This window comes from Mirounga leonina, unplaced genomic scaffold (genome assembly GCF_011800145.1).
Source record: "Mirounga leonina isolate KUSES-001 unplaced genomic scaffold, KU_Mleo_1.0 Mir_96, whole genome shotgun sequence".
Taxonomy (NCBI): Eukaryota; Metazoa; Chordata; class Mammalia; order Carnivora; family Phocidae; genus Mirounga; species Mirounga leonina.
This window is the reverse complement of record NW_023270871.1, coordinates 4208845-4231817: the sequence shown is the minus strand read 5'-3', so window position 1 is coordinate 4231817 and position 22973 is coordinate 4208845. Positions and strand designations below refer to the sequence as shown.

Genomic DNA, 22973 nt, shown 5'->3' with positions numbered 1-22973 from the left:
TTAAACTGTTATACTTTGGTATCATTTGAAATTTTCCAGGAATGTATTTTTAATCCTAATAGTTCTGCTGACATGAATACAAATTCCAAAGTTTCTTTTTTTTTTTTCAAAGATTTTATTTATTTGACAGAGACACAGCGAGAGAGGGAACCCAAGCAGGGGGAGTGGGAGAGGGAGAAGCAGGCTTCCCGCGGAGCAGGGAGCCCGATGTGGGACTCGATCCCAGGACCCTGGGATCATGACCTGAGCCGAAGGCAGACGCTTAACAACTGAGCCACCCAGAGGCCCCACAAATTTCAGTTTCTGAAGAACACTTCTTAAAGCAATGCTGTTAAGATGGCATATAGTATTGACAATTAAGGTTTTAAACATGAATGTATTTGATGTCATGGGCATGGGAGAGGGATGTTTATAGCCAAAACTGTAGTCATAGTGATATTGTAAGCATAAAGTTACGTAGGCCAGCATTTCCTATTGGTATGTTGCTATATTTCAGAAAGACATCATTTGACTTAGGACAGTGAGTCTCAAAGTTGAGTGTGCATCCAAATACCTGGGAGGGAGCTGATGAAATATATAGACTTCAGGCCTCATGTCATGGAAATTCTGATAAGGAGGTGTGGAGCGGTACCCAGAAATTTACATTTTTAGTAAGCTCACAAGGTGATTTATTGGCTATACTCACTGTTAGATTCTCATTTCATTGAGGTAGAGAAAACACAAAATGCAGTGGTGAAATATTTTAATTAGGCTTTTTGCAACAAAAATGACTTCCAAGTTTTCATGGGTTATTTTTAAAAGAAAATCTATATGAAAGATACTATTTACAAATCAGTCTTCACAGCCATTGACATATCATGAGAAAGCAACAAAGAGGCTAAATGATGACAATACTGGCCCCCAAAATCTTCTCAAAACTATCAGACTAATCGAGATATTCATTTGTACTATGTTAGGAGTACATAACCAGTTTTTCCAGCAAAAGGTTTAGTTCTACATAAGGAAAAAGTTGAAAAGTCTGAACAGGAGCCCTGGTTTGTGTTGGTATATTTAGGCCAGTTGGCAGCCACCTTACTTGAGATGTGGATCTTTTGGTCTCTTGGTTGTGTGGTGTTGATGACACAGTGCAAGGCATTTGGCACCAGAGACCTAGATGGTGTCATTTCCAGCACAGCAAACAAGAAACTCCTGATACTTGCTTAGAAATGTGATAAATAAACATAAAGCTTTGATAGGTAGAAGGAAGAGAAAGGAACGGGCACGTACTGAACACCTGTTATGCATCAGGTGCATTTGTATATATTGATTCAATGAGACAAAGCTGCTGCTGAGCAGATACAGCATTTCCCACTCTATAGCTTTTTACAATTATGTCTAAACCATGTCCAACAATGAAGTTTCCTTTTATTCATTGTTAGCATAATAGGAATATAAATGAGACAGGGTATTTTCTTGACCCAGACAATGGCAAAGACCAAAAGGTACTAAATGAAAACAGGTCACTTATATATAGTAGTTCTTGAAAAAAAGAGGAACCATAAAATGTGAATGGAATTAATAACATTTTCTTTTTTCTATTCTGAGGTAGTTGTCAAAAATTATGGTCAAAGACTGATGTCCACCAAGTAGGAGTGCTGTTGTCTTGACGCTAAGTCAAGAGTTCCTTGGCAGTCCCACTCTTTAACTGTAGTAAGCTAAATGGAAAGGCAGTCGTGGGGATCTTATTGATCATTCACATGCTTTACCTATCAGATAAGGTCTGTGTGCCCAGAAGAGTTCATTCTACTGCATCAATGAACTACAAATTGTTCTCACTTCAAGGCAAGTCTAAAATCTGTTTTACTCTCAAACATCATGTGACTTTTTCATTAAACACACCCAGAATAAATTGACAATTTATGGTCTGGTAATGAATCTTCTGTGGCCTTTACTAAAACCTTAAATCTAGTTCCTTTACCCTTAATATAAGACATACGGGTAAAACTTAATGGAAATATTTCCTTGCTAAAAACTGAACTTCTAGGACCATAGGCACCCTGTCCAGTACTGAGTGGGCAGGGTCTATCCCCATGTCAAGTGCCAGGTCTACTGTTCTAAAGGTGAGCCTGAACAGACAGCAGCAAGGTAAGCCTATTGCCACGATCCCGCCATTTCTACGGCAAGCCTGCTCCAAGAAGGGATGTTAAGTTCCATAGCTCCTGCCCTTTGAAACCAAGCCAGACTGTAGTGGTCTCGTGTGCCAACGGTGACCGCTCACTGGAATTACGTGCCGAGGCATCAGGTGATGGAATGGTGCGGCGATGCTCCTTTTTTGCATCTATGTAGCATAAAGGCATGAACTGGGTATACTGATTAGTGGTAGTGTTCACCTTCATCTAAAAGGGTAAAGGAAGAGAGGCTGCTACTCCCACTCGAGGGAGGAGAGGCAAGACCCAAGGGTATGGCCATTTGCATTTTATACTCTGAACACAGTGCTGGCTCTGGTGGATTTGTGGGGGGACTGAACTTGTCTCCAGACATGGCTGAAGCCAACTGGGACACATAATTTAAACTAGTTTCTCCGGCTGGAATTTCTCCCAGGGAGTTCATGTAGTTTTTTTCTAGTGCCTTTAGTAAATTTTCAGGTGATGTCAACAGTGCCAGCTGACTTGGTGGGGCTTTAGGGGCTACTGGGACATGGCCACAAGAAGCAGAGTCCGAAGCTGCCTGATTATAGGTAAAGTTCTCAAAACAGATGCAGGGCCCAGGGCCGGAGTAGCTCTTCTCTGTTGGAAGGAGGTAAAGGTAGGTGGGCTTGGAAGACTCAGTTTCTGTGAGTGACTTCCTAGTGCCTTCCTGCTTGTTTAGAACTTCAATAGAGTCTGGAACACAGTCTTTGATATTCATTATTGTTAGGCGAGGATTCTCCTGGAACAAACAAAAAAACATGTGAATATGAAGTGTGTGTGTATGTCAGAGTATACAAAGTATGTGAAATGCACTCAAGGCTTCAGTTTTTTGTGTGTGTTTCATCCTAGTCATAAGTTAACAGGAGGTGGTGTTGTAAACCAAAGGATTTCCCCTGATGGAAGAACTCTCAAGGCTCCATTCACCCATTTCATGGCTATGGGAGCCACGGTGGCTGTTGCTTTGTTGCATCTTCCTGAGGAGTTCTCAAAAGGTATGATTAGAGCCCCAACCCTGGATTAGTCTTTAATAGATATTATGGCATACATACAATTTCCCAGCATTTACCTTGGATTTTATTAATGACAGAACACTACTCTTGTAAGGATCTGGAATGTCAGGATAACACTTCTCCTTCATCCTAGAAAACAGTGAAAATTGGACTGAATTTTGCAATATAGTGACCAAGAGAACTCTGGAGCCAGATTCCTGGGCTCTAAACCTTGCTCTATCACTTACTAACTCTGTGACCTTGGGCAGGCTATGTTTATATCTAAACTTGCTGATTCAGTGGAGATGATGACGGTGCCCAGGGTGGTGGTGTGAGGACTGAATGAGCTGTATGTAAAGCACTTAGAATACTGCCAAGCACACAGTACGTGAACTACCAGTATTAGCTATGGTTATTGAACAGGCTTTGCAGTCGTTTGCAAATGGCTATTGTTTTCCTTATATATCGACCTGGAAAGCAAAACTGTTTAACAATTTTCATCTAAGTCTCTGTCCCTTGCCTTTTCAGCACCTTCTCTCATTATTCAATGTGATTTCTAGCTTCTTACACTCCTTTGTAGATTTTTTTTTTTCTCTGACTTCTTGGATAAAAATCTTCCCCACACACTTACCACTGACTTTTCAAGTAGCATATGATCATGATGAGCAAAATGCAGAAAACCATAGGGAGTATGACACGTATCAGTATAGGGGCTGGAGAAGAAAACAAAGTGGTATTTTTAATGAGTACTTTCCCCCCCTCAAAGACACAAAAGTAAGTTTAAGACTGAAGTTAATCTTACGGAGTTATTCTTCTTCAAAAGTCTACTTATGCAAGATTCAATCTGAATTCTGGCTGATGGGGTGGGGGTGGGGGTTCTACCAACCAACCAACACAGGGACCATCTGCTGTCAACACCTTATGACTTGGATTCGTTCCCTCTTTTTTTTTTTAAGATTTTTTTACTTATTCATTTGAGAGAGAGCAAGCAAGAGCACGAGCAGGAGGGAGGGTCAGAGGGAGAGAGAGAGAGAGCAAGAGCACAAGTGGGGGGAGGGTAAGAGGGAGAGTTGGAGAAGCAGGCTTCCCGCTGAGCAGGGAGCCCGATGCGGGGCTCGGTCCCAGGACCCCGGGACCATGGCCTGAGCCCAAGGTAGACACTTAACCGACTGAGCCACCCAGGCGCCCCTCGTTCCCTCTTCTGACAAACTGGATCACTACTTCCAATTCTTCACTCCCTCCTTGTATTAGAATTATACTCCCCACCTTTGCCAAAGCTTCATGGTGGGTGGAGTGTACTTTGTCCCTTGACTGGGGGCTCAGCCACATGACTGTATTTGGCCAATGGGCTGGCATTAGTTGTAATCCTAGTAGCTGCTTTAAGTGCCCTTGCACAGGAGTGGGGTTTGATTTGGGGATGGGGATGTGGTGGATAATGTTGGCCTTTTGCGAGGGAGGGCAGGCCTGGGTAGATGCCCAGTGCAGAGCCAGGAGGCAGCACAGGGTCTGGAGGCAAGGACACGCAGAACGGGAACGGGGCGCCAAAGCAGGCACCTCAACACCCGGCTCACAGTTAACCCTAGCCGTGGGGAGGGGAAAGAAGCTCTCCTCCTGACCCGACTAGACAATACCTGGCTCTCAGATCCCTACTTTTGACCACTACAATTGCTTTGAAGATTTGGTTAAGTTATGCACTTATAACTTGAGAACAAGCCTGGGGACCTAACCATGATAGTTTCCAAGTTTCAGGCTGGTTTTGCTAAGCTTTTTATTGAAATGCAATACTTGCGTTCAGAAAAGTGCTCATAAAGTAAGCTCGAAGAATCTCACAAGCCGAACACAGCCACGTGACCAGCACCCCGGTCAAGACGACAACCATCCTCAGCTCCCCAGAGAGCCCGCCTGGGGTCCCCATCCAATCATGGTCCCGTCCCAAGGTCACCACTGCCTTGCCTTAGCGCTCACAACAAGAATGGCGTTTGCCTCTCTCTGTAGCGGGAGCTCGCAGCAGCCGTCAGGCCTGGCTCTGTCACAGTGCGCGGCATTTGTGAGGTCCGCCCACGTTGTTACTGCGACTGCGGGGTGTCGTGTCATGGCTGCAATTATGTAGCAGCGGATTCTCCTCTTTAACAGTAACCAATATAACCCACAGAGGGACACAGCCAATGCTAAGGGAGGTTTAGCATGAATAAGGGGGATAAATGAAAGCTAGAAAATACACTCGGGGTAAAGATAGTTATTTGTATTATATATATGTACACACACACACACACACACACACTCTCTCTCTCTCCCTCTCCCTCTCTCTCTCCTACCAGCTAAATGAATACCAAAGCTGGAATAAAAACAGCTGGAAATCAATTTAAAGTTTTAAAATCTACCCCCAAACAGCAGGAGTGCTCAAATAATGGAAATCGATGACTGAAATCTTAATCTGACTCCAAGAGTTCTGACCTTGGCCTGGGAAACCTGAGGAGCGAGCAGCACCGAGGGCCCCAGGCCGCCGGCAGGGTCGTGGCCAGCGTGCCAGGCCAGCAGCTCTACCCTCCGCCGCCATCCCGTCGCCCGCGGCCCCACCGCCGCCGGAGGGAGCCCGCCCTGGGCCCGAGGCCCGCTGGTACCTGCAGCAGACTCTTCAGCCGGTCTGTTTCTCAGGCAGGACGGTCTTCCACCATCTGCTATGTGATACCCGCTTCTCCCCTTCTTCCTCCATCACCATCTGCTTCCCCCACCACCTTCCTGTTGGCTGGAGGTCTGCCTTTACCGTCAGGGCTGTCCTCCCTGCCTTCTCCTTTCTCCTTCTTCCAAGCCAAACGCAGTTGGAAAAATGGATCTCTCTATCTCACATTTCCCCCCCAATCGGCAAACACCAGGCTGGTGAAGGAACACCTCTTGGCCCTGCCCGATCCCCAGCCGACCCTACCACACCTCTCTCAACTGCCCCCAGAAAGGCCAAGTCAGGAAGCAGTTGGCTCGCCACCGAGGGAAACCAGCCAGAAGGTCGGCTGCAGAAAACACCCGCCCTCCTCTAGACGGAGGGTCTGGGGCTCTTCCGAAGTGGACACGAAACCATGCCTTCTGGGACTTTCAAACCATTTTGGGACTGAGTTCCAGGGCATGCCTCAGGGCCACCGAGACAGGCCAGAGGAAGGTTCCAGGTCGTCAGTCAGTCAGATTGGCCCCACTGTTTTCTGGTTAATGTAGTGGGATTCTGTATAACATTTTTTTCTGAAACAATCTCATCTGGAGAGTGAGACAGAACGAGAAGAAAGGTTTAAAAACTCCTGATCTCGACAGAGCCCAGGGCAGTGTGTGTGTAATCTGTTAGTTTCCCAGCAACATCTAGGGGAAGAGTTTTGATTCAAAAACTCACAGTATTCATCCGGAGTTGTGACCTTTGTGAAAGCGCCATGGGGGCCCTCGCCAACACTGCTGTACGGGGTGACCAAAAACTCATAGAAGGATTCCGGCTGTAGGTTTTCCACGACAAGTGTCTTTTGTTTTGGGTTGTCAATTTTGTATTTGCAACACAGTGTGTCATCTGGTATTCAAAAAAAATTATTTTCAGGAAAAATAATTATTAAAGAGTGAGAGAGAGATCTTGTGACAGGGATGGGCACTGATAATATTGACTCAGCGCTGTCAACATCTTAAACCAATCAAAAATGGACTCATGATTCCATCACTCTGGGTCACTGGTAAAATTTTTAGGAGATGGCAAGCAAAGCAGAGCAACCACGAAACAAGGGATGCTGGTGATCCAGAAAGAGCCCACGAATCTGCGAGACACAGTAAGAGCTTGAGAGAGACTGAAAAATACATTGTAACAACCTTTAACAAGGTCAAAAGAAAAAAAGAAAAAGGAGTTAGCAAGAAAGTTTCATAATTGGCAGGTTAAGGAGCTGATGGTACTCAAATGCTTCCAAAAATACCAAGCACTTTGTTTTAAGTAAGTTACAGTACTGCCCCCCGCCATCTTGCCCACTAATTTGTTGAAGAGCACGTCGGACCATAAAAGCATGCAAGAACAGAATTCAGCCTGGCCATGGTCACACACGGCCACCTTTCTTTGTTTTGTTTTGTTTTTTTATTAAAGATTTTTATTTATTCTACAGAGCACAAGCAGGGGAAGCAGCAGAGGGAGAGGGAGAAGCAGGCTGAGCTGAGCAGGGAGCCCGAGGACCCTGGGATCATGACCTGAGCCAAAGGCAGACACTTAAGCGACTGAGCCACCCAGGCGCCCCCCTGGCCACCTTTCTAATAGTGGTCTTGCATAGTGAGGTCTTGAAAGAGTAAACAAACAAAACCGTCACCTGAAAGAACTGCCTTTTCAGATCCTGAGTGGCACTGCCCCGCCTTGGATTTCAGGTAGACGTGGTACCCTTGTATAAAACTGGGTTGGGATTCAATGGAATAATCCTTCCAACTCAGAGTGAAGGAGCGGGAGGTCAGGTTACTCATGACCACTTGAGGGTTGTCTGATGGAGCTAGGAAAGGAAGTCGGGGTAAGGAGAGTCGTCACCTGGAAGTAGCTGCGAGCACTCACGTAAACTAAAAGTAGAGCTACAGCCAAGTCTGGGACCTGGAGGCACTTATGCCAAGTTCAGGGGTTTTCTCTTTTTCTCTGGGGCATTCATGCCTTGACATGGTTTGTGAGGGCTGGGAAGGAGTTGAGCCACCTTCCTGTCCAAGTCTGGCCTTTCACAAGTGAAGAAAGGGACAGCCAGAGACACTCAACAGCTTGCACGAGGTCACCCAGAGGAAAAGTGAATAAAGGGTTTCTTAGACTTCCCCGTGCTCTTGAATTCTAAATAGTGTTTGACAGAAGACCCTGCCAGAGAACAGACCGAAGGGGGTATTCGAGACTCTAGTTCCTGGGTGGTGACAATGCCAAGCCATCCAAGTGTCACTGCAATACTCCGAGGGTGTTTATTCTGAAGGCTTCCTGAGCCTGTTTCCCACACATGCGTGTGTGTACCCAGTCTGTGTGCACAGACATGCACACCAGCGACACACCTCCGGCGGGCCTCAGATGGCCCCCACAGATGGAGCTGTGGGAGACATGACCTGATCTCTGCAAGGCAGGGGAGGTCCCAGGTGCCCAGATTTCAGTGGGATCAAATTGCCTTCTGTTGCTGGTGGAATCACAGTGAAATTTCGGGGGGGGGGGGTGATTTCACAATATGGGTCAAAATTCTAAAAAATTGTAAAAGAAATGAGAAACTAAAGCCTTTTGACTCAAGTATTCTAACACTTCATTTAAAAACCATTATTGTGGATATGGATGAAGATTTCACTAAAATGATGGGGACTCAGACGGCATAAGAGATTGGGCTAAGGATAAAGGAGACTGAGCATTGCAGATGGAAAGACACCTGAAGATGAATTTTATAGTTTATAGTTGAGAAACACCGTAATCATGCTAAGTGTCCACCAACAGGTGATTTGACACATGCAAATAAACACTTTGCAATGATGCAGTTAAATAATATTTAGTGACATGAGTCAAAAACTGCATAGAGTAAGATCCCACTTTTATTTAAAAATGTATATCTGTACAGAGAAAGGAATACCTGGATATACATTAAATATTAACTCTGGATATTTGCCTTTGGGTGGTAAAATTAGCAATGAGTTTGTTTTCTTCTTTTGCATAACATTTTATAAATTGTCTTTAATGAAAATGGTTTATAGTTTATGATTAAAAATATTTTTTAAGACCTAATTACCAGAATAAATGGGACGCTGAAAATTAGGAAAGGTGTTGAAATATACCTAAATCTACAGCTAGGATCTCTGGATCATTCTGAACAAGTCTGCCCATGGACATATTACATGCTGTAAACTTACCCAGTTCCTGGGAGTATCCTGTTTTTTTCTCTAATAAATAAGGAACCCTTTCTGTAGAAATTCCATAAATTCTGAAGTTGTACTGGACCCCTGGTCTGAAAGCATCTAGGGAAGAAAGGTCAACAGATTTTCAGTAACACAGTGTGACATTCTCTTTATTTCTGAAAAGGAACAGAATAAGAAATGAATTGGTGTCTCCTAAATAATTTCCTCCTTAGGGTTTCTGCACTTTATCTCCACCATCTTCCCTGCTTCCGTTGGCCTTGGAGTCCTCCACTGTCTCCAGCGAATCCTGCAGGGACTGTCCTCTACACCATGCTCGCCAGCATTAGCTCTCGGATGCCCACGTGCAGGAAACCCGGGGCGGAATTCAACCAGACACAGAAAACCATTTTGAAGTTTCTTGTGACTCCAAGCGCCGCCCCCCCCCCCCCCCCCCCCCAGCAACTTGTCTTCTCTTGCCCCCACGAAAGCTGAGCATCTGGAAGGCTTTGCTGGCACTTCCTCACTCCCCCCACCCACCCACACCTGCACCTCTGCAATCCACCTTCAGCCCCCGCCACGCAGCCCACTGCTCAAGCCAAGGGCCACCTCACTTCCTCACTCCCCAACAGCAAGTGAACGCCTTCCCTGGCCTCCGGCGCCCTCTGGACGCTAAGTCCCACACCTTTATCCTGCGCCCAGCAGATGGCGCTGCTGACCCCCTCTACTCAAGCCATGAACCTAGGCTTCTTTGACTTTGCTAAACTAGCAATCTTGAAGTTACAACTCCAGTGTGTGAGGTAAGAGGTCAGGTTCTACATTTTCCACTGAAAGTGAAGGAGTTGACTGACTCCTACAACTTTATGTCCTAAATGTCTCCCAAATCCCTACATTTCTTTGCTTTTGTAAAAGCACCCAAACAGTTGGGGTTATAATGCCCCTTTGCCGTTCATTCGAGACCACTGATTTCGAGGTATAAGTTCATAAAAATCATGAAAACCTATCACAGGCTTAGGTCCAGATAATCTCTGTAAAAGTAGACTGAAGGCCAAATCTTAGGCCACATCACTGTAAAATGAACTCCTAGCACCCATGCTGGATTTGTCATTTCAAAATTATTATTTAGCACAAATTAGCTGTGAGATGGTCCAGAGGTCCTAGCTGACTTGCTGAGAGGTGGATGGAAGAAGCTGGTAACATGCAGGGTTCTTCTTACCTGAGCTAACAACTGTGCTTGTGGTAGTGGGACCGACGCTCTTCCACTGGAGATCACAGAGCGGGCCCCGGGGACGGTCACACCACTCCACAATGTAGCCCGTGACGTTTCCAGGTTGGGGTTTCCACGACAGAGAGAATCCATCCTCCGTGCCTTTAACTCTTTCTTCTTCAACTTCTTCTATACATTACAAATAGAGCCATGCTTCAGATAGAATTAATTGTACGTTTTTAAAAAAAAGTGTTTAAAGAAGAAAATCAGGTTGAGCATGCACTATCTCCAACAGTTAAGAGCCCTATCCCTTCCGTGGCTACAGAAGCTTGGGGGCGGGGTAACGTTTTCATGGGTGTTTTCCTGCCTCTCACTTCCCAGCAGATATTCACTTCTGCCCTTTGGATGCCCCTTGTGCTAATCTTCTGAGACCCAACCAGACTTCAGGCCCTAAAACAAGGGTCAGCAAACTACTTCCCGCAGCACAAATCCAGCCTCCAAAGCTTGCTTTATGACCCTTGAGCTAAGCAGGGTTTTAAGATTTTTAAAGAGGTACAAAAAAACAAAGCATATAGGATATAGAACAGAGGCCGTGTGATCTGTGAAGCCTAAAATATTTCAGGCTATCTTTCCCTTTGCCCAACAAGTTGCTGCCCCCATGTCTGGTACTTGGTACTTTCCAAAAATCTCTGTTGAACAAATGAATAATTGCGTCTAAATTCCCCCACATAACGCCGGCTGCTCCTGCATGGACCACTACTTCTTTGATGTTAGGGGTAGAAATTGAGTGAGAACGACAAAAGAAAGGAAGTTCGGCTATGTACTAAGTTGGATTATGTAGGGATGTGCCCAGTCCTCATGACCCAGGCTACCCACCTCGACCTATTTCATATGCCAGGGTAGTTTCCAGCTGGAAACAAGTGATACGATCTCAGTGGACTCCCGGTTCTACTGATTTCAGGCAGAGTCACCCTATACCTTGGGGGACGAGAATTTCTCCTACTTCCCGAGGCTGCCCTCACAGCCTGCCACTGTTCATAGGGCAGTGGTCCCAGCTGGTCACTCGCATGAGAGCAGAGCCAGACCAAGGAGGGGGCCTGCAGGCAGCAGAAAAGCAATCGAGGAGAAGCAAATACTGCATGGCATAGACTTAACTAAACATTTACTCATTATTCATCTGCAATTTAAATTTAACTGGGCCTCCTGTATTTCCTTTGGCACTCCTAATTACAGCTGGACATCGGTGTGAAAGCACAGTGTTATTAATTGTTCTAGATAATAACTAGGGGATACCCAAAGGAACGTGTAGCTCTAGGTGTAAGACAAAGGGTTCTCTGTGAAGGCCTCTGTATATACCACCGACAAGTCTTCCTTGTCTTCTTCCCTTAGAGAAATAAATCTCTTTCGCATCAACGCTGACATTTTTTCACCTTACTCATTCACACTGGCTGAAGTTTCATCCCACACTCAATCATAACTCTTATCAAGCTGCTTTTTGAAAATTGCAAATTATGTTTTGAGAAGTAGAGACAGAGGAGGGAAGGAGAAAGGAAATCTTTTTCTTCAGTCATTCACACTCTAGCATGAGTTGGTTTAACCTTAACAGTCGGCCTCATGGCACATCAGTGCCTTTATCCACCGTGGTGATTTAAGAATGTGGGCCACTTAAGGAAGGCCGGATAGAGCCTCACAAGGGAAGGTATGGAGGTCTGAGGGCAGGGTATGCGGAAGGAAAGTACGCTTGATAGAGAAGACCCCCAACAGCCAAGTGCTCAGCAGTGTTGTTTGGATTGGGCCTCATGCAAGGCAGTCTTTCTTTTATCAGTCAGCTCCCCCAGGGTGAAAGAAACGCCCACTTTTCCTCATCTTGTCCTGATGAGGACAGATTATAACTTTTCACTTTCTTTTATTATTATTAATTCATTTTTTATTTAAATTCAATTAATTAGCATATGGTGTACTATCAGTTCACTTTCTTTTCTAATGCAGTTTTTGACAAGCAAAGGTCACGTGAAGTAACTGCTTAGTTTTCCTTCGGCGCCACGATTCGGATTTCTTTTTCTTACTTGACACACGGGATAGTTCTAAAAATAAATAAACCATCACCGCCCTCCGATCTAGCCCACGTAACCCAAATGTAAGCCTAACCTGGAAGACCACAGCCACCCAGCCTGCCGCAGCCCCTCGAGCAGGGCCCCACAGGCTACGGGACTAGCCAGTCACCATCTGTCATTCTGCAGCTTCTGCAAAGCCTCCTGGAAGGATGATGCCAGTCGGTTCTCCTTTCATCACCTCTGGCAATGCTCATGGGCTCTTTCCGGGTGACAAAGACTGACAAAATATTTTACAATAAATGCAACCCACATTTCATAAGCTACAAAGCACGCTTAGAGCGACTCCAGCTCTTGGTGGAGACGGCTTATTGGTGTTGCATTTACTTGAGTAAACGTGAGAGAATTCTCCGAATTTGCTGAAGAATCTCGGGGCAGCCCTGTGCTGGGCTGCGGCTGAACACTCACTCTTCCCACACCGAGGAGGGCTGTCCCAGGACACCTGGAGCCGTGCTGAGACCGAAAGAAAAGGACGAACAGTGTTTGGCAGCTAGACATTTTGTCTCCCCGGGTTACTGCCTTTCCAGTTTGTCCATCCCTACTTAATAACATCACCGATGCTTTCCCTGAGAATCAAAACAAAACTCACTGTTTCCAGGATCTCCAGAGACTATGATGACCGAAGCAGGGGACGTGCCCACACTGTTATGAGCTGTGACGTGGATTTGGTACGAACACTGGTCAAGGTTTAGTTCGGTGCCATTGGCCGGAGCAGGAATGGAGAGGAACTTCGAGCTGGATGATCTGTCTAGATTTTCTATAACTATATTATAGAACAGAATCTTCCCATTGGCCTGCAATTTTGATAGTGGCTGAAACAAATAAGGATCATCATTTCAAAATGGGCTTTCCTTTGAAAGGAGTTTGCATGAATAATTACTTTTTTATCTTTTCTGTCCCTGCACAGCTGTGCTCTGAGCCATTCATGGAGCCCACAGCCACCTCTAGACCATCCTCCAGGTCCAAGAGAATTCCCTGCCCACACCATCCCAAGCCCACTGCCAGGACCTGTCCCTCCAGTCAGCCCCCTCAAGGGCAGACGGTGGTGGCCCTGGTGCGTGCGCCCCCAGGCCTGAGAATGGACTGCGAACAGTTGTTTGCCCGGGTGTAGCCAGAGCCTGGACACACGGACTGTGCCCTCGTGTGAGTGCCGGGCTCCCTGCAGAGACAGCCAGCCTGCAGGTGGGAAGGAGGGGGGGGGCAGGGAGGGCATGGCTGGGGGCCAACTCTCCCAGGACTATTGTATATGGTTTGAAAACATGAGCTGAGGTTCTGAGAGTTCCAAACACAAACCTGGACTTCCAGGTTGCCATGAAGGCTTTAATGGGCAAGGTAGAATGACAAAATAGATTTTACTTTTTTTCCCCAAATATATTTACGTTAAATTTAGCTTGACTCATAACTCCTATATGTAAATATTGTGAGTATCTAAATATTAATAACTTTTAAATATGGTATACGCTTCTCCACTTACACTCATGCCCCGGGCCCTGCAAAAGTTAGAGCAGGCCGGAAGAGAAGTTTCAGAGATGCAGAGCTGGCCACCTGCGGGCTGAGAGGTCAAGGGGGAGCAGTCCAAGCATCAGGGAGATGGGTGTGGGTGGGGACTCCTCCCCTGGGTAAGACGTTCTACTGGACTCACGTTAAGATCCCCCACCCCCAACGCAGACTGCACCAGCATCCGGTGTCACACTGAAAGACCGTGCCAAGCAAATCCGGCTTGAGGAATCTGTGCGTATTACCTTCCAGAATAAAGTCACAACAGAATGTCCCTGCACTGACTTCACATTTCTCCAGACGTCAGGAGCCTCTGAGGGAGCTGAAATGAACGAAAGGAAAGCTCATGGGTCACGCTATGTATGCAGGACAATACAACCTGTTTCTAGTTGGGTCAAACGAAGTGAGGATGACCCGTGCTACCTGAGGCTTGCTTCTCGCTCTTTCACTCTCTGTGACTTCTCCCCACTTGTCCCCAGCCACACTGTTCACTCCTCACTAAGTGCACATAGTAGGTGCTTGACAAAAGGTCTGTTGCCTCAAACCGAAAGCTCTTACGAACATCAAGCCTGAGCTTCTGGAAGCCACCAGAAAATTTTGGAATCATTCATCAGTTAGACCCATGGTAGGAGGTTAGTTAGGTAAATTTCTCATTTGCTGAATGTCTAGGAGCAGCAGACCATTGCTACTTCCTCGCTTCATTTGCGAATGTTGCAATGGAGCTGCGCTAACGGGGAGCCCTAGGGGCTGGTGGTACTCTGATGTGTGTTCATGATTTCGCAGTGGCTGGTCCTCTCACCAGTCCCCTCGCCTGGGCACCCCTCCTTGATCCCCTCCACAGGGAAGGCCACACCCCCTCCTCCTCATGCTCCTTTCTCTGCCAGCTCCCGGCCTGCCTGGGGAAGCTGCCTGCCTGGTAGGCCCTCAGGGCACCTGCTCATTCCTTGACTACACTGTTCTAGAAAAGTCTGTATTTATCACCAGCAAACTGTAAGACAAGTGATTTGTGATTTGATTCAAAACATCTCAATGCAAGAAGAATTGTTTTGGACCATAACACAAAGATTTAGCTGGTTTATAAAAATATAGTTACTGTGCCCAATAATTGAAATTTAAGGAAGTCCCTTTTTAGTTGCTGACACTTTCTCCTCAACTTAAAGATGACCGTATATTTCTAAAAATGTATTGAAGCAGATTTCAATTTGCTAAATAATCCACTGGAGAAGCCAATAATCAATCAAAAACCTACTGAAATACTCAGAAACGACACGGGACTCTAAGCTCAATGCAAAATCTTCAGCTGGCTTGTAAGTCTTTCTTTGTGAGAAGAGTGTTCTGTATTTGGGTCAATACAGTTTCTACTGTATTTCTACTGGTGCCATTTCTGTCTGCTCACTATGATTACACTGCAGTACGGTTCTAATCCACATACACATTGACCTTTCCAGCATCCAGCAAAGTGTTGTCAGAGGTAAAATGTATATATACGTATTATATATTTTATTTATATATATATATATATAAACACACACATATACAGATTCACCACCAGTAGCTTCATCTCATTCTCTTGTTATTATCCAAAGCAAAATTTATTATTTTCAGATTTTTTGCACTGAAAGAAATGCAATTTACTAAAAACTCTATCCTTCTGCCATTTTCCTTTTGCACTTAATTGTAATAATGTTGGAATAAATTTGAAAAAAAAAAAGCAGAGCAGTATCATTAAAGTAAAAATTCTTTAATAAAACACAACTGAGGAGGATACTACATTACTGTCAGGAACAGAGTTTTTCTACAGCAGGGATTCTTGAGGAGTCTATGCCTCTAGAAAAAAATTACTGGAGGCCCCGGGGAGCAGAGGGGGGGCGTGAGGTTGGGTGGGAACACCAGACACGGAGAGGAAAAAGCTGCTGAGCACAACCAGTGACCAACCCACGTGTAGGCTTGGATGAGCTGTCCTCGTCACCCCTCAGCTCCAGTCCTCATGAAGAGAAACAGAAAGAGTCCTGCCAGCCTACCACACACGAAGAGAAGGTGGAATAAAGTAAACACATAGACTTTGTGTTTTCCTTTGGCAGTAAAAGAGCCAGGACTTGAATGAACAAGATCTCAAGGCTGTAATAACATCATGGAGAGACAGAACACACAGAATCCGGTTCTGGTTAAGGGAGGAGCTCTGGAGTCAGGGGCCCTGGGTGGGGGGTCACCGTCAACAGCTCTGTCACTTACTGGCGAGGCCAATGAAATCACTGATCCCCTGTGTGCCTCCGTGTCCTCATCTACAAAGCGAGGATGATTACCCAGTGTGCCTCCTGCCTGCCGTGAGGCGTCAAAGAGAAAAACACAGCGAGCTCTGTGAGCCATGTGAGGTGCTCAGTGAGGGCCAGCCGCCATAACTGTCATGACTGGTGTCTCTGCCCCTCAGGCACTCTGCAGACCAGGCAGGTCTCTCCGATCTACGGGCGCAACTCGCCTCCTCTGTCAACTGGGCAACAATGATAATTTGTTGTTTTGAACTGGAAGGAGATGAAAGCAGGGCTGGGCCAGCTCATCTCTGGAGGCCTGTTGGAGCTGTAAGCTGTGGTTATTAGTGATTTGTCAGAAAAACTCATGTTTCAGCCAGTGGTGAGGAAAGTCCCACTGCAGGAATGATCGAGAGGACTCAACGGTTCGCTGTTGGTGAATGAACGACATATCAATAAAAATGAAGTTTCCAAATATCATTACATGTCCACACATAGCCTGAGGTTGTTTGGTATGAGATCAATGCTTTCCTTGGCATGGACACTACTGTTTGCCCCTAGTCCTTAATTTTAAAAGTCTACACTAATTTACACAGCCCCGGAGCCAATGGGGATCCAGCAATACCAGTAGCTTATAAACCATTTTGGCAAAATCAAAGATGAGAGAGGAAATGTATAAAAGAAAGGACACTGATTGATGCATGTTTGATGTGTTTGTCTTCCCATTCACATGTCGTTAAGCGTTTAATTCAGTTCTTTTTAAAAAGATGGTATTCAGCCTCTGTTGCAATATGTTCCACTTAATTTGGGGTACAATCAAAAGCTCTCAGGGAAACCAAGCCACCTCCCATGAGTCAGTTTAGATCCTTGAGTTAAAGAGCAGGGAGCTGAACATACCAGCTTCTGCTGTGGTGAAGTTCTGATGAGTCCATTCACTCCATTTCCAGAAGTGGTTGGCATTCGCACAGCGTACTTGGGCCCTGTACTCTGTGTCCGGCTCCAGGCCACTGAAGAGCTGCTCGCCATCCACCTCGACGGAAACATTGTGCTTTTTCAAAGAAAGGAAGGGGGGGGAGGGAGGGAGGAAGGAAGGAAAAGAAGAGACGAAAAGAAAAAAGGAACCAAGAAGAAAGAAGCAGAAGAAGGAACAGAGAAGACAGGTGTAGTGAGGAGCATACTTCATAGCAAAGTCAAATCATAGCATGGTACATTCTGATTTGAGGTAAGACTACTTCTTCTTTGGGAAAAGAAAATCTCTAAGGCCCTCTGCCCAACTCTGAAGTTTGTGATTAATTTCATGAACCGTAATTTTTAAACAGATTACCCTTACCATTTGAACCCACACAGAAATAGGATTTTCTTATTTTTAATTAATTAGTTAATTAATTTTGTATTAGTTTCAGAGGTAGAATTTAGTGATTCATCAGTTGCCTATAACACCCAGTGCTCATTACATCAAGTGTCTTCCTTAATGCCCGTCACCCAGTTATCCCTGCCCCCGCCCACCTCTCCCAGAAATAAGATTTTAAAGAGGTTTTATTCATTAGTCTCTCTGTTCAGGACATAAAGAGATTTTTGAAAATAGAAAAATAAGCAGCATTCTTACTTGTGTTACTTCTCCTTCACCATAGAGTTCAACCTGGCACAGCAGTGTATAATAATTACCAGTGGAGTGAACCTTCCAGGTCATGGTGGCATTTGTGGTGCTTACATCTGTAAACAGACTAAAGGGAGCCATTGGGTGCACTGTCAAAAAAAAAAAAAAGAGGGAAACAAAGTAAAAAGAAATTCAAGCATAAATCCAAAAAGACTTTGGCAAACAGCAGTTCATGTCTTCATTTATTTATTCAGTGGTATTTTTTTCTTGTTTATTTTTGAAAAAATGGCAAATGAAATGAGACTTATAGCTAAGATGGAGTAAGCCGACTAAAGTTTTCTCTCTCACCGAATTATATGAGAAATTCTGAACAAAACATAAGAAGAAACTACCAAGGATTCTTAAAAATTCAACAAAAGAAGGCAGATTGTGAAGGGGAATCAAAACTTGGAGAAGTGGCTCATGGGGAGAGTATAGCAGAACCCAGAGTCTAAACAAAATAACATCAACAATGTCAAAGGTACAACGCCAAATTATTCTACATACAAAAACCCAGAACATGTCACCAATTTCCAAGGGAAAAGACAATCAACAGGCAATCAATCAAGATGACGCATATGACTTTAAGAGAGATCCAGGTCATAACAGTAAACACATTTGAAATGAATAGAAAAGAAACACTTCTCAGCAGAAAAACAGACACTATTTTTTTTTAAATCAAATGAAAATTTGGAACCAAAAAATATAATATCTAAAATGAAAAATGGACTGGATGAGGTTCAGGTCTTGAAAAGACAAAGTAAGCACCTCCCATTCTGTCTGTCTCCCTGAATCCAGTCAATACAGTGCATGGAGCATTCTCAAATATTCTATTTGTGAACTCTGAAAGGTAGACATCAGCAGGCAGATTGGAGAAGACCAGAATGTGAAGTATCGCTGTGCAGGCAGTTGGAGGGTAAAGGAAGACATATGGGTTATAAAACTTCTGCATTTTACTTAAAGTGGAAAATATTAACTCTAAGAAAACTGTGAAAGATTAGTAATATATTGTAATCTCCAGAGGAAAAAAACAGGAATACAAAGAGGTGTAGGCAAAAGTCAGTAGATAAATTGAAGTGCAATACTAAAAAAAAAATTCAAATAATCCCAAAGGGGGCAGTATGGGAAGATCAGAGGAACAAAAAACAGAGGAAACAAATGGAAAACAAATAATAAAATGGTAGGCTTGAGTCCAGCCATATTAATAATTTTGTCAAATATAGATGTTCCAAACACACTGATAAAAAGAGAAATTGTCACTTGGGAGAGAAAACGAAACCAGTCATGGACCTGCCTTCAGAGTGCAACAACAGGGGAGCAAACATGAATCAATAACCACAGAACTAAATGTGACATTGAAGGTGGGGTGACCACACTGAAGTTATAAAAGGCCTTTTTGACCTAAAAGATGGAGTTCTAGAAGTCCCTATCCTGAGCCTTCATCTTTATCTCACTATCCACAAGCTGATGACTCAGAATTCTAATTCTCTTTCCCAGACTTCTTCCACGCTCTCAAAACTCTATATGCAACTGTCTCCTCAACATCTCCATTGAGATATCTAAAGGACATCTCAAACTTGACACGGCCAAAACAGAACTCTATGCCCCGACTCAGAGCTGCTCCTCCCCAATATCCTCCCCACTCCGGAAATAGTTCCAATATTAGCTCAATTGTTTAGGCCAAAACCCTAGGAACCATCCTAAATTCCTCTTCCCCTTATAATGCACATGCCTTCCCTAAGTCCGTCCTACCAACTCTATCCCAAAGTGAATTCAGAATATGACCACTTCCCACCAACTGCATCACGCCATCTGGTGCGAAGTCTCTGCCTGATGACTGCAACAGCCGCCCAACCATCTCCCTGTCTCCACCCTCGGCCCTGACAGCCCAGCCTGAGCGATCTTTTCCTGTAGCGTAAGTCACATCACTCATCTGTCCCGATGAACACCTGCTAAGACAACCAGTTAAGACCATCCCATTCGTTCCAGTTACTGCACGACCGTCCAGGACTCTCCAATCTCCTTTCTCTCACAGTATGGGCACTATGAAACAACCCAGAGCTTGTTCCCATCTGATGACCTTTTCAAATCCTATTCTTTTTGCTTCAAATGCTCTTCCCCTAGATGTTTTCTGCTTCTGTCTCAGTCTACAACTGCCTCATCCTAACTGAAGCGGCATCTGGCATTCTCTACCACATTACCTGAGTTGACCTTCTCCATAGCACATATCAGTACTTGAAATACTGTATGTGTCCACTCCCCACTCTCCTCCCCTCCCCCAACACACTCTCACATACAAGCTCATGCGGGGCAGTTACCCAGTTTTGCTCACTGCCGCGTCCCCAGTGCCTGCTACAGTAGGAGGCCCTCTGTCATTATCTGGCTGACTGAATGGCGATTAAGCTGAAATCTAAAAGATGTGTAGGAATTAAGAATGTAGAAGGTGAAAGATGACCATTCTAGAAAAAGGGAACATATGTAAAGATTCTGCATTTCATAAGAGAGAAAACATGTGGTCAAAGCACAGGAAGAGATATTCAGCTTTAGGGATGTGTAGATCAAAACCATCACAGATACCATGGTAGACCCAGGAAACGGACAGAATGAAAAGGGCAACCATACCAGCGTGGAGAGGCTGTATGAATTCAAGGGCCGGGGTACGACCAGTACAGCCCCTTTGGAAAACTATCTGGCTTTGTGTCTAAAGTTGCACATTCACATTCTCTATGTCCTCACCAATTCCACTCTGGGGTATACACTCCAGAAAACAAATGTAGGCCAGTCCTGCATCCATAATGCTCATATTAGCACTGTACCCAAGAGCAAAAAACCTTGATACAACCTGAGAAACCATCAAAGGAGATGCCTGACCAGAATACCATAGATTTACACAATGAAATACTTCACGGCAGTGAAAATCAACGGACTACAACAATACTCAATAATAAGGGTCAATATCAGTAATTTAATATCACATAAACAGTAATTACTAAATTATCACATATGGCTTGATGTCTTTTATATACATTAAAACCAATCAAAATAAAAACATAGTATTTTTAGGATGACATTAGAAATGAGAACACATGCACCTATATATACACACACACATTCGAGATTTAAATCTGCAATTATCTTGGCGGAAGGAGCAGGGTGGGGGGGCTGTGGGATGGGAGATGAAGTGAGTTACTGTCAGAGGTCTAGTCTGAAGGTGAGTCGTAAGCATGCAGGTGCTTATTACATTATCAAAACAAACAAATAACAGGGGACCGTGGGCCATGCATGCATCCATGAAGAGAAGTATGGCATCAACGGAGTTATAAATTAAAACTTTTAAAAAAATGATTGATTTATTTATTTGAGAGAGGCGGAGAGAGAGAGAGAAGCGCATGCACACATGAGCAGGGGGTAGGGGCAGAGGGAGAAGCAGACTCTCTGCTGAGCAGGGAGCCCTAGACCCCTGGTTCATGACCCGAGCTGAAAGCAGACACTTAACGGACTGAACCACCCAGGCGCCCCTGTATTAAAACTTTCACTTAGGATGTGAATTAGGCAAAAATCTACAACATTTCCTTGATCACACAAGTGTGTCACACATCAATGAGGTCGCAACCACAGCGGGCTCTGACCCTGGTCTCACCTCGATGAGTCAGGTTAAAAAGAAGGTGAACACTTCTCTTTCTTAAGTAGTTTTCAGCCGTGAGTGTGAAGTTATACATCTCTTGGGACTCTGGAGCTACTTCCCAACTACACCAGCTTTTGTGTTTACAAAGTGTTTTTTTCCCGGAGAATCTTAAAAAAAATAAAACACAAAACAACAGTTTCAGGGTTTACACTGTCAACGCAGAGATGTATCCCTACACTCAGGGCACACTCAGTGGCTTTCTACCTACGTGCCACATGAGGGCGTCGATCCCCCGTCATCAACAAATGCTGTACTGAAAATATTGTTGCAACAGTTTCGATTTCTGTGGCGAAATGTGTAACAACGATGAATCACTGACTGTGCCCCTCCACCAACGTGGGAGGGGGTGAGACTACTCCTTATTTTATTTTATTTCATTTTTTTTAAAGATTTTATTTATTTATCTGAGAGAGAGATAATGAGAGAGAGCACATGAGGGGGGGGAGGGTCAGAGGGAGAAGCAGACTCCCTGCCGAGCAGAGAGCCCGATGCGGGACTCGATCCTTGGACTCCAGGATCATGACCTGAGCCGAAGGCAGTCGCTTAACCAACTGAGCCACCCAGGCGCCCAACTCCTTATTTTAAATATTCTTAAAAAGTTAGAAATTAGGTAGACCCAGATCACCAGATGTAACCATGTTCACATCAAGATTCACCATTAACGGGCTTTCTTATCATTTTTATGTGACGTTTTCTTTTCACAAAACTCAGGTGGAAAGTATTGTACTGTGTACAGCTGTGACCACGGGGAGATTTCCTCCTGACTGTGGCCGGGTGGTTGTAAACTATCTGTTCACATTTTCCCCAGCCTCTAAATGCGGCTCTTGTTGTCGTCACAAGCGCCTTAAACAAGGAGGAATCTGCCACGAAGGCAACCGGAGCGAACTTACGATTCAAATAAAGTATAGCTTTGGGAAAGCTGTTTGAGCAAGCCAGTGTCACTCCCGGGATCCCAAGTACAGTTCAGTGTCGTGAGGTCCTGGGTTTCACAAGAAAATTCCTTGGGCTCCTCAAGGACTTCTGTCCGTACAAAGAAAAAAAACAGACGAAAGACCGAGTTAAATCCCTTTATTGAAAGACAGGGAAAACGGGAAGCTCCTTTTGGGTCTGAGGCCACAGAGTCCCTCTGAATGATAAAAACATCACACCCGCACCACCAGAAAGTCTCAGTTCAGGCACCTCATCCCTTCTCCCTTCCCTTGTTCTTTTCTGAGGCCTCACCTGCCAGGTGGCGGGAGCTGTGCAGTGGTCTGCAGTGCGGCCCGGGAGTTGTACCCCCAGGGCCTGCTAGGGGCACTCAACACCTATCTCTGACTGTCAGACGGGCGAGCGGAAGAATGAATGAATGAATGAATGAATGAATGAATGAATGAGTGAGTGAGTGAGTGAATGAATGAGTGAGTGAGTGAATGAATGAACGAACAAACGAACGACGTCAGTGTTGCCCGCTGTTTCAGCATGGAAGCTGGGGCTCGCAGCCAGCCTCGGGGCCATTCGGCTTGGGATGCCAGGAAGTCCGAACTGGGGGACTGCTAAGCTGGGCAGCAGGGCGCTGAGAGTTCCAAGGAACGTGCAGCGCCGCCGAGCCCTCGGCGTCCCCGT

At 45.0% G+C, this 22973-nt stretch overlaps 1 protein-coding gene across 3 annotated transcripts in view; it reads right to left on the bottom strand.

Annotated features, from left to right (window-relative positions):
- Positions 1-725: 725 nt before the first annotated feature.
- Positions 726-22973, bottom strand: part of LOC118006407 (oncostatin-M-specific receptor subunit beta-like) — a 49873-nt gene continuing 27625 nt past the window's right edge. For 2 of the 3 annotated variants that reach the window (XM_034999053.1, XM_034999054.1), the window contains exons 6-13: positions 22262-22391; positions 21327-21478; positions 17657-17796; positions 16948-17098; positions 14050-14126; positions 12897-13119; positions 10206-10385; positions 8436-9112 (exon numbers count right to left, since the gene is read on the bottom strand). In XM_034999053.1, coding sequence (XP_034854944.1) covers positions 8910-9112; positions 10206-10385; positions 12897-13119; positions 14050-14126; positions 16948-17098; positions 17657-17796; positions 21327-21478; positions 22262-22391 — 1256 coding nt within the window. In that variant the 3' untranslated portion in view covers positions 8436-8909. Of the gene's footprint in view, positions 2908-3234; positions 3308-3788; positions 3871-6530; positions 6699-7470; positions 7645-8435; positions 9113-10205; positions 10386-12896; positions 13120-14049; positions 14127-16947; positions 17099-17656; positions 17797-21326; positions 21479-22261; positions 22392-22973 lie in introns of those variants that run through there. The other variant, XM_034999055.1, reaches the window with a different exon arrangement.